The sequence below is a fragment of the Microcaecilia unicolor genome, chromosome 6 (assembly GCF_901765095.1).
Source record: "Microcaecilia unicolor chromosome 6, aMicUni1.1, whole genome shotgun sequence".
Classification (NCBI taxonomy): domain Eukaryota; kingdom Metazoa; phylum Chordata; class Amphibia; order Gymnophiona; family Siphonopidae; genus Microcaecilia; species Microcaecilia unicolor.
In genome coordinates this window covers 98,465,443-98,477,989 of record NC_044036.1, presented here as the reverse complement: position 1 = coordinate 98,477,989, position 12,547 = coordinate 98,465,443, and the positions used below count along the sequence as shown (strand labels likewise).

At 41.1% G+C, this 12,547-nt stretch overlaps 1 protein-coding gene across 2 annotated transcripts in view; it reads left to right on the top strand.

Annotated features, from left to right (window-relative positions):
- Positions 1–12,547, top strand: part of AXDND1 (axonemal dynein light chain domain containing 1) — a 134,163-nt gene that overhangs the window by 117,204 nt on the left and 4,412 nt on the right. For both annotated transcript variants that reach the window (XM_030206601.1, XM_030206602.1), the window contains one exon: positions 12,400–12,530. In XM_030206601.1, coding sequence (XP_030062461.1) covers positions 12,400–12,530 — 131 coding nt within the window. The remainder of the gene's footprint in view (positions 1–12,399; positions 12,531–12,547) is intronic.

Sequence of the window (12,547 nt, the reverse complement as noted above, 5' to 3'; positions counted from 1 at the left end):
GATGTTGACCTTCTGAGATAACATGTTTCTTTTGTGCATCAGCATTAGGACTGGTATAGCTTTTGTAAATATTTATTTATTTAGATTTTGCTCACACCTTTTTTCAGTAGTAGCTCAAGGTGAGTTACATTCAGGTACACTGGATATTTCTCTGTCCCAGGAGGGCTCACAATCTAAGTTTGTACCTGAGGCAATGGAGGGTTAAGTGACTTGCCCAAGATCACAAGGAGCAGCAGTGGGATTTGAACTGGCCACCTCTGGATTGCAAGACCGGTGCTCTAACCACTAGGCCACTCCTCTAATTTGTAGTTCTTTTTAATGAGCTTTGGCATTTCCTCGCGAAAATTTGCTTGCTCTGAAGGTGTCTTATTGTACGCTGCAGTAGTTTATTAGTAAGTATTTTAGCAGTAGCATTCATATTGGATAGAAGCCCACATGAGGGTGCTTATTTATGAAGTTTTATATTAGAAATAGATGGTTTCAGCAAGTATATATATATATATATTTTTCTGTTTTTCCACTTGTAAGACGCTTCTTGTTATACATTATAGGTGTTTAGCAGGGAATTCCCTTTGTGGTCATTGTGCGTTTGTGAAGTAGCGTTTATATGTAAAATATGTTCACTTCTGGATGCTCTCACATTAGAGATTTCTTTTGAATTTTAGCAGTTCTTAGTGTATGGATTTATTTTTGCTCGCTGTGTAGTGTTACAAGTTGAGAGATGCTGTTTTAAGATGTTCAAACGATACCACTTTGGAGATTTGTGACTCACATTATATTTTGTATGAGACACATCAAAGACATCATTCTGGAGATTCACAATATATATTTTTTTATCTAAATATCTTTCTGCAGTACTTGTGGCCCTGTTTACTAAGGCATGCCATTGTTTTTAACTCACGCTAAGATTTTGCGTACACTAATGCTAGTAAACAGGGCCCTTGGTTTAACTCATATAGGTATTATTTATGGTGTCATAAAACTAAGGACTGATTATATCTATTTTACCCCCAGAGCTAACGTGTTTCTTTTGTGTAATCATCATCACGGCTGGTTTAGGGTTTTTTTTTGTCCAGGAGGAATCATCTATATGTTGATAACATCATTTTTGTAAATATTCATTAGCAATGCTTTTTAATGAGCTTTGGCATTCTCTCAAATGAGGAGGTTTTTATACAAAATTTTGCATTTAAAATAAAGGATTTGAGCATAAGTACATAAGTAATGCCACACTGGGAAAAGACCAAGGGTCCATCGAGCCCAGCATCCTGTCCACGACAGAGGCCAATCCAGGCCAAGGGCACCTGGCAAGCAACGTACAAACATTCTATACATGTTATTCCTGGAATTGTGGATTTTTCCCAAGTCCATTTAGTAGTGGTTTATGGCAGGGGCGTAGCCAGACTTCCGTGGGAGGGAGGTCCAGAGCTCGAGGGAGGGGGCACATTTTAGCCCCCCTCCCCCACCGCCGCCCCCTCCCGCCGCCATTGTCATCCCCCCGTCTCTGCCGACCCCCCCTCCCGCCACGAACCCGCCACCGCCTACCTTCCGTTTTGCTGGCAGGGGACCCAACTCCCCGCCAGCTGACGTCCTCTCCGACCGTAGAACGCAGCAGCAGCCGGTAGAGAAAAGTCTTCTTCCTTGCATGCTGGTCCTGCACGTTGTAGGACCAGCATGCAAGGAAGAAGACTTTTCTCTGCCGGCTGCCGCTGCGTTCTACGGTCGGAGAGGACGTCGGCTGGCGGGGAGTGGGGTCCCCCGCCAGCAAAACGGAAGGTAGGCGGGGGCGGGTTCGCTGGGAGGGGGTCCCCACTGAAATCTACGGGGGCCCAGGCCCCCTCAGGCCCCACGTAGCTACGCCACTGGTTTATGGACTTGTCCTTTAGGAAACCGTCTAACCCCTTTTTAAACTCTGCCAAGCTAACCGCCTTCACCACGTTCTCCGGCAATGAATTCCAGAGTTTAATTATGCGTTGGGTGAAGAAAACTTTTCTCCGATTTGTTTTAAATTTACTACACTGTAGTTTCATTGCATGCCCCCTAGTCCTAGTATTTTTGGAAAGCGTGAACAGACGCTTCACATCCACCTGTTCCACTCCACTCATTATTTTATATACCTCTATCATGTCACCCCTCAGCCGTCTCTTCTCCAAGCTGAAAAGCCTTAGCCTCCTTAGTCTTTCTTTATAGGGAAGTCGTCCCATCCCTGCTGTCATTTTAGTCTCCCTTCGCTGCACCTTTTCCAATTCTATTATATCTTTCTTGAGATGCGGCGACCAGAATTGAACACAATACTCAAGGTGCGGTCGCACCATGGAGCGATACAACTGCATTATAACATTTTTTAAATCTTGTTATATATTATAGGATTTAGGAGGAAGTTCCCTCTGTGGTCATTATGCATTTGTGGAAAATAGCATCAATATGTGAAAGGTGCTCATATTTGGAGGCTTTCAATCTAAGGGCTTTTTCACATTTAGATGGTCCCAGTGAGTGGTTTTTTTTTGCCCATTATCGAGTGTGACATGTCGGTGAGACACTGTTTTGAGTAGCCTTTAAAAGATGTCTTGTGACTCACAATTCATATTTTTTCATGTTATATCTTTTTTCAGTACTGTGTTTGAGTCACATAAGTAGTATTTATGGTGTTGAATCAACAAAGAGATGATCATTTGGGTTTTACATCTTTTTAAGGCTATTTCTCTGGATTTATGCCTTAAGATTATGAGACATCCCTTTGTTCCTTCTTTTTGATTATAATTATAAGAAATTGCTTTTATTTTGAGAAGATCATAGTTTTATACTTTCCAGAGAGTATTTTCAAATGTTTTTTTTTTTCGTTAAAGAATTTTTTATTATTTTATCATATACTTACACAGAAAATTCAACTGCAAAGTGTAATACAGCCACAATTGTAATGACTTTACAAACTTAGGAAAAATAAAATTATATTCAATTATTTACTATTGGCTTCCTTAGACCACAATATAATAATTTGGGGGGGTAGGAATTAGTGAAGTATTTTAACACATTTTCACATATTTAAACAAGAAAAATAATGACATCGTTATTCCCATTCTTCTTATCTTTTTATCTCTAAGCTTGTTTAGTATCTAAGAAGTTCTGAAGCTGATCAGGCATATAATATATATATTTTGTTTGATTTATCCTGATAACACATTTACAAGGGTACACAAGAAGGAAGGAACCACCCATTTCTAAAATTTTTGATCTCATTGACAGAAACTTTTTCCTTTTCTCCTGAGTGATTTTAGTCACATCAGGATAAAGCCAGATTTTTTGGCCTATAAAAATACGATTAGTTGACTTAAAGTAAAGTCTCATTACTGCATTTAAATCCTGTTGGAAAACAAAAGAAACTATCAACGTTCCTCTTTCACTCGCACTTGTAGTTGATTGTTCCAAGATGGCTGTGACATTTTGTAAATCCACTGAGTCTTCTCCTGGTACTTTATTCATTGTTCTTGAAATGTAATAAATTTTATTCAAAGGAGGAAATATTTCTTGGGGAAAATTCAGATTTTCTTTCAAAAATCTGCAAAACATATCATTTGGAGAGACTCCCATCATTCTAGGAAAATTTAGTAATCGGAGATTTAATCTCCTATTATAGTTCTCCATTTGTTCCATTTTTCTTCTAGTCTCCATACTATCTTTAATCACAGCCACTTTAAATTCTTCCATTTGCTTAGAGTCTGCCTGTAAGGCCTCAATTTTCTTTGAGAAATCTTGGTTAACAATTTCCATAGAGTTCTTCACTTCCTGTATCGAAAAATTAAGAGTCTTTACCTCATCTGAAGATTGTTTCAGGGTCTTTCCAATTTCTAATAGCTTCTGCCAGATCTGACTTAGATTCACCTCCGTCTCTCCAGCAGCTTCAGATCTCCCCGTCAAGTCAAGCTCCCCTGTGGGCTCCTCAAATTCACCCTTTCCGGGTCCAAGAGGAAGCCCCGTTCGACTGGCAAGCGTTGCTGGGCAAGGAGGAGTTGTAGAGCATAGCGGGGATAATGATGTTTCTATGTCCAGCGGGAGAACCGCTTCACCGGCTCCCCCCGCTAAGGACTCCGCTCCGCTAGCACGGGGAACCGCGGGGAAGAAGCGCTCCAAACCTATCCTCGCTGGAGTGGATGATCCGGAAGGTAGGGGAACTCCCCGGACCGTCCCTTTGCGTTTTGTGTGCGGCATATCTAATTCAAAGAAGAATATATAAATTTTTCGGCAAGGAAGGCAGGAGACTGCTTCGAACACAACCGCTCACGGCGCCATCTTGACACGCCCCCCCCTTTCAAATGTTTTTAAAAATTTTGATATGAAGTTTGTTTTCTGGTATTTCTTTTACTGCTTAAACTCACAGAGTAAACATTAGATTTCTTGTGTGATAATAAGCATATGACGGATACAGTTTTGAAGTTTTATGGGGTTACATTTTATCTTACATTTTCCTGCTTTTTGGAATATACAGCTCTATTAGTTATAGATATTGCCTTTTGCCCTTGAACATATGGAATCTAGAATTGTGTTATTTTATGTTAACAAGTTTTTATGTTAACTAGTATTTATAGTTGTCAATAGGATACACTCTCAGTTTATGTGGGTTTTTTCCCATTTTTCCACCCTCTCTGATGTGCATATATTCACATAGAGTATTTTTGCATTCATAAGATTTATATACAATTATTTTTTAACATCTTCAGTTATTATTTATTGCTTATTATTTAATTAATTATTTGTTAATTAATTCTTTTAGTCCTGTGTGTACTATAATTCTGTGGAATTTTATGTGTTTGATTTATTGTATTTCTAAAAACATATTTCATTCAGATTTGTTGAGACAAAACTTTTCTCTTCTGTTTCATTTATATTGTACACACGTTTGTGAAGATGATAGTTCTGTTTGGTTTTACATTTTTTTGAATTTTTACATATATAGTACATAAGTAATGCCATACTGGGAAAAGACCAAGGGTCCATCGAGCCCAGCATCCTGTCCACGACAGCGGCCAATCCAGGCCAAGGGCACCTGGCAAGCTTCCCAAACGTACAAACATTCTATACAAGTTATTCCTGGAATTTTGGAGTTTTCCAAGTCCGTTTAGTAGCGGTTTATGGACTTGTCCTTTAGGAAACCGTCCAACCCCTTTTTAAACTCTGCTAAGCTAACCGCCTTCACCACTTTCTCCGGCAACGAATTCCAGAGTTTAATTACATGTTGGGTGAAGAAAAAGTTTCTCCGATTTGTTTTAAATTTACTACACTGTAGTTTCATCACATGCCCCCTAGTCCTAGTATTTTTGGAAAGCGTGAACAGACGCTTCACATCCACCTGTTCCACTCCACTCATTATTTTATATACCTCTATCATGTCTCCCCTCAGCCGTCTCTTCTCCAAGCTGTATAGCCCTAGCCTCCTTAGTCTTTCTTCATAGGAAAGTCGTCCCATCCCCGCTATCATTTTAGTCGCCCTTCGCTGCACCTTTTCCAATTCTACTATATCTTTCTTGAGATGCGGCGACCAGAATTGAACACAATACTCAAGGTGCGGTCGCACCATGGAGCGATACAACGGCATTATAACATCCTCACACCTGTTTTCCATACCTTTCCTGATAATACCCAACATTCTATTCGCTTTCTTAGCCGCAGCAGCACACTGAGCATAAGGTTTCAGTGTGTTATCGACGACGACACCCAGATCCCTTTCTTGGTCCGTAACTCCTAACGTGGAACCTTGCATGACGTAGCTATAATTCGGGTTCTTTTTTCCCACATGCATCACCTTGCACTTGTTCACAGTAATCTACAGAATTGTTTTTGCATTGACTTATACAAGATTTCCTTTTTTGAGGTTAGTTTCTAGGGGCCCTGTTTACTAAGCTTGTTATCGTTTTTAGCATTTGCTAACCAGTTGATGCCCATAATATTCCTGTGGGCATCTACACAGTTAGCGCGTGCTAATTTTTAACACATGCTAAAAACTCTAGTGCACCTTAGTAAATAGGGCTCTAGGCTTTTTACTATGATACTATTACAGTGTCAAAAACATTTTTTTGGGGGGGTGTCTGATATATTTATTTTTTTTTTTTTTAATTGAAAATTTTTATTAAACACAATTTAAATAATACAGTATAAGGCAATGTAGCCTTCAGAATTCTGAAATACAACAAACAGTTGAATTACATCTCAATATACCATAAGTTTTAATAGTTTTCTCCCCACCCTCCCCCCTCCCACTCCTACCCTCCCCTGTTCATTATAATCCCCTGCTTGGTTAAATCCCCTATTCTGGCATCGTATTAATCCATAGTTTCTCTAAATGGATCCATTCTTTAGCATCAGGTTTGTATTTGCCCATTCTCCTATCCGTCAACTGCTCTAGGCCCACAATATTTTTGATTCTCATCTTCCATGATGCAATAGTGGGGACCGATTCTTTGTTTCCAATGAGCCGCAATTTCCAACTTTGCAGCTGCTAACCCCAACCTTTTAATCCGCCTTTGCCATTTCTGGCCCCGCTTGTTTCCCCAACCTAATAGGCACCATTTTGGCTCTATTGGAAATTGTGTGTCTAGAATTTGTGTCAAATGCGTGGTAACATCAACCCAAAATGATTGTATAGCCAGACACTCCCACCATACATGCAGAAAACTACCTATCCCAGTATTACACCGCCAACATTGATCGGATATCATAGGGTATATTCGTTTTAACCTGTCCGGTGTGTAATACCATCTGCTTAAAACTTTGTATCCATTTTCTTTTATTAATACACAAATAGATGCTTTTTTTACCTCCATACACACCCTTTCCCATTCCTTCACGCTCAGTTCAATATTTAGGTCTCGCTCCCACGCATTCATATAGGGTAACTTCTTCATTTTATCTCCCCTAATATACCTATAGAGTCTGGACACACCTTTCTTCCCTCCCTCCAAGGTCACCCAGATGTTTTCCAATGTCTCTCTTTCCCGTGGGTCAGACTGCAACCACCCTTGTCCCCTCATAAAATGCCTAACTTGTAAATAAGCATAATGATCGGATTCTGGCAGGTCAAATTTCCTTTGAAGGGTTACAAACTCTCTCAATACCCCTTCTGACATAAGATCCCTGAATCTTTTCAATCCCTTTCGATTCCACTCCCAAAATACCCCTCCCTCTCGTCCTGCCGGGAACTCAGCTTCTTGCCGAATGTATGCTAGAGTAGAGGTTTTTACCCCCTTCTTATATTTATTCTTTAATACATCCCAAATACGTTGCAAATGAGCTATGAATGGATTATTATGCCCCCGGTGTGGGTTATACATCTTTACAGATCCCCACACTCCTCGTTCAAGATTGCACCAAGGTACTAAATCCTGTTCCAAAGTTGCCACTGGCGATTTATGCCCTTTGCTCCATTCCGCCACCTGTTTTAACTGCGCTGCTTGATAATACCATAATATATTGGGTAGCCCCCTGCCTCCCTCCTCCACTTTCCCCCACATAATTCTTTTCGATATTCTAGCCCACTTGCCCCCCCATGCAAACTGAGATATATCAGCTTGTAGTTTACTTAGGGCTGCTGTGGGAACCTCTATCGGCAATGTTTGGAATAGAAACAACATCCGAGGAACCAGATTCATCTTTATCACAGCTATCCTACCCCACCATGACAACAGTGCGTTTTTCCACCTGCTCATGTCTGAGCGCAGCTCCCGGAACAACGGAGCGTAATTCAATCCATATAATTGTGTTGTGTCCCCTGGTATCCGAATTCCCAAATATTTAAAATTATCTCGTGCAAGCCTAAAGGGAAATTTTTGCAACAAAGCCTCCATAAGGGTTGGGATGCATTAATGCCCAAAATTTCTGATTTATCATAATTTACTTTAAATCCAGACAAATCACCGAAAGTTCGTATCTCATTACAAATGCTAGTTAAAGTCTCATCCGGATGACTTACATAAAAGAGAATATCATCCGCAAACAAAGCTATCTTGTGTTCCCATGCTCCCACTTGGAATCCCCGTATCAGTGTTGTCTCCCTAATCTTCTGTGCTAGTGGTTCAATTGCAATAGCAAAAAGCAAAGGAGAGAGTGGACACCCCTGTCTAGTCCCTCTCTGTATCTGTACCTGTTCTGAGTATCCCCCATTGACTTTTATCCGTGCCACTGGTGCTGCATATAATCCCTGGAGCCAGGTTAAAATCCCTGGACCAAACCCCATAACCCTTAACACCTCCCACAAATAATTCCACTTAACCCGGTCAAAGGCCTTCTCTGCATCAGTTGTTAACAGCACCATAGCCTCCTCCCTTTGCTGCACCTCCCATATAATGTTGAGCGTTCTCCGAATATTGTCAGCCACTTGCCTTTTGGGAATAAAGCCTGATTGGTCTTTATGAATTAGCTGGGGTAGAAATATATTAATTCTTTCAGCCATTAACTTAGCTATTATCTTGATATCAATATTTATTAAAGAGATCGGCCTATACGAGCCACACTGTGTTGGATCTCTACCTGGCTTAGGGAGGACCGTTATCCCCGCTTCATACATACTCTTCGGCAGCATCCCAGTCTGAAAACATTCATTCCCCACCCTCACTAATAGTGGTCCTAATTCCTTCCCCAACAACTTATAGAATTTGGCCGTGTACCCATCTATTCCCGGTGCTTTCCCCCCCTTTAAGCCTTTGATTACTCCTTCTATCTCTTCTTCCTTAATAGGTTTATCTAAATATTCCCTCTGTTGTTCCGTTAGCCTTTGTAGACCCAACCCCTCTAAATATTGTTGAATTCCTACCTTGCTGGCTCTCGTTTCTTTAGCATAAAGGGCTGCATAATACTGAGCAAATCGGTCCCTAAACTAACTGGTCTCCTGTCCCCTTTATCTTGGTAATAGTATTACCTATCCGCTGTTGTCTAAGACTTCGTGCCAGCATTTTACCCGCTTTATTACTAAACTCAAAAAACTTCTGTCTCATGAGTTTTCGATGATATTCCATTTGACGTAATTGAATTTGTTGTAGCTCTGTCCTACATTCTTGCAATTCTCCCCAGATTCCCTGATTTCGACCTTTTTGATGTTGAGCTTCTAAAGTGGCCAGTCTTTGCCGCACCCTCAGTTCTTGTTGTTGCCCCTCTCTTTTCCGCTGACTACCTCTCCTGATCAAATGCCCTCTCACTACCGCCTTCAGGGCGTCCCAAAGGATCCCCTCAGAGATTTCCCCATTATCATTATGTTTTAAATAATCTTGCACCACTATTTTAATTTCTTCGCAGGCCTCTACAGTGTCTAGTAAGGATTCATTTAGCCTCCAAAAAGTATGTCCCCGTACTCTCCCTAATCCCTTCCAAGTGATCCAAATGGGAGCATGGTCCGACACATGAATGGTTCCTATGCCCGAATCCCTTACCTTTCCCCATAGGTTGCGGGAACCCCAGAGTGTATCTATCCTGGTGTAAGTACGCTGTGCATGAGAATAAAAAGAATAGGTCCTCTGCCCCGGATGTTGCATCCTCCAAACATCAATCAAGTCCAGATCCTTGACCATTCTCAATAGTTTGGTCGTATTTGCCTGTCCCCTTCCCCTCTCACCTTTAGAGCGGTCCAAGTCTGACAAGGCCCAATTAAAGTCACCCCCTAGCATTATGTCTCCTGATACAAAGTGCAGCAATTCCAACCTTAGGGCTTCAAAAAATGCGCCCTGCCCCTCATTCGGAGCATAGACATTTACTAATGTAATTGGTTGGTTATTTAGTTTACCTATAACCGCTATGCATCTGCCCTGACCTTCCACATATGTTTGTTCATGGACAAAGGCGACTGTATCCTTTATATAGATTGCCAGCCCTCCCTTTTTTCCCCCTCTGGGATCAGCCTGGAAGTATCCAATGCCCATATTTTTATATTGTATTAATCTTTCATCTTTCTTTTGAATATGAGTCTCTTGTAACATGGTAATATCCCAATGCATTTTATGAATTTCCCTATATATAATACTTCTTTTCTCAGGGGTATTCAAACCATTCACATTCCATGAACCCACTGTTATCCCTCCCCCCTCCCTGCCCCCCCCCTTGCCCCTCCCCTCCCCCATTGAATCCCCTTGACTGGCCTCCAAATTTAGATGCCAGTTATGTCCCTAAGGAAGTGTCGTTCCGATGGGTTTTCCATCTGCAATTTATCCTCTGTGTCCCCCCTTGCCCACCATCAACCATCTTATACAATCCCTCCTTTAATCATTTATAACAGAAAAAGGATAACATTCTATGTTTCTTAACATAACTTCTCCTGTAATAAAATATTCATACAACCAGATTTAGATCCGGGCAATTGCCCTGAAACAAGAAGCTTTTTCAAGTCTCTGCATCTCTCTCATGCCCTTGATCTTCGTGTGCTGGACTCCTTCTGGCGTTGCCTCTGCTTTGTTGGATCCATCCCCCCGCTCCTTTAGCGGTTTTGCTTTTTTGGGAGCTTTGTGGTGCCGTTGTTACCTCTGGCAAGTCCGTGCAACCTAGTAATGCCAATATTTTCCATGCTTCCTCTGGTTGCAATATTTTCCTTGTTTGACTGCCCACTGATACCAAGATGCCACTGGGATATAACCATCTATATCGCAGGCCAGCTTTTTGCGGGTATTTAGTTATATCTTTAAAGTCCCGCCTTTTTTGTAGAGTAGCTCTCGCCAGGTCTTGAAAAATCTGCACCTTTACATTACTCCATGCAATTTCCCCCATAGTACGTGCTTTCCGCCATACTGCTTCCTTAACTTGGAAATCATGGAAGCAAACAATTATGTCTCTGGGGAAGTCACTCTTCTGAGGTCCCAGACTTCGGTGAGCCCTATCAAGCTTTATTGTGGGCCCCTCCTGTATTTCCTGGGAGTCTTTTCCTTGATTCAAAATGTAGACACAGATCTCTTTTATAGTCTTCTCTACATCTTTATATTGAGACTCTTCCGGCAAGCCTTTGAAGCGTAAATTGCACCGCCTGGAGCGGTTTTCCAAATCTTCTATTTGCTGCTCTATATTCAGTCTCATTTGCTGTTCCGTATTAACTTTCTTTCTCAGAGTTTTTAACTCTCCCACTAAGGCTTCCGTTCGTTCCTCAGTCTCAACTACGCGGTGGCCCATATCCTTTACTTCTTCCCGGAGCTCTGCTACAGCTGACTGGATGCTTTTCCTGGTATTTATCATCTCTGATTTAAGCTCCTGGAACCATCGGATGATTTCATTTCTTTCTACCTCGGCCTCACCCGCGCTAAGCTCCTCCATATCATTATCTGGTTCTTCTTCCTCATTCGGCGCCATTTTAGCTCCGCTCTGCAGGAGAGCCACGTTCCCTTTTTTTACAACTCGTGGCGATTCCGCCGAGTATTTATATTTCGCCAACTTCTTTCTAGCCGCCATACGCTGTTATTATCCTTTTCCAACGTTCGCTGAGTTGATTATCTCACTTTTATCATGGGGTAGATGCTTCTTTATAGCTGTAAACCCACGGAGCTCTTCGATCAGGCTACCGATTACATCGGTGACGTCACTTCCTCCCTATATTTATTTATTTATTGCATTTGTATCCAACATTTTCCCACCTTTTTGCAGGATGCACACAAGAATTTTTTATCCTGTCTGTTTTGCTGCATTTCATTAGTTAGGTTCTTGTCTGTTGTTATTATATTATATAGATATGTTTCATCTTTGTATATTTTATATTGTTTCTTATTGCTTGAAATTTTTATTTGTGGTTTTATATTCTTTTATGTTCGTGTTTAGTGAGCGACCCCTGAGGCAGACAGGTGTTTCCTGTCAAAACACAGCCCCGTGTCAGGTCTTATGTACGAGTGGTTCCCAATAAAGATTTACAGTCCACTCATCGGGCTAAAAGTCTTCTACTTGGTTCACCTCTACTTCAAGGCTTGACTGTTTTATACATAGAGGTTCCTTCCTTCTCCATTCCTTTGATTGTGCTGTGCATGACAACACATAAATACAAAACATAGTCCCAGTACCACATGTATACTTTCAGATAGTTTTATTAAAATTATGAAAACCCTGGATTTAATTTTGAAAAATTTAGATAGACATTCAATTAAGAAACATGCCATCTTAATGACCAGAATGGAATTTTGCTCCTGCTTAGTGGTTAGTTCTGCATGATGCCATATATTTTTATTAGAGTGCTGAGCAATTGTTGGATATACTTATGAGAAGTTCCCACTCGCACATAAATGTTTGACCGATATAATTGGATACATTTTTATAGCATCATGCTGTAGTTAGGACTCTCTGCCTACAGTATACATAGTACTGAGATGTGTCTGCGGTTGCAATGTGTGTTTACCTCTTTGCTTCAGTTTCTACAGATAGCTCTGTTTTCTCACCAGTTTCTTTTATTCCCAGGCTGACAGAGCTGCGAGCTCAGAGGGCAGAGGAGGTAACAGAAAATCTGAATGAGCGGCTGAAAACAGCTCAAGATAGGATACTGGAATTAGAGCAACAATTAGCAAGCCAGACAGCACCTGTAGGAGAAGGTGACTGCAAACATTCT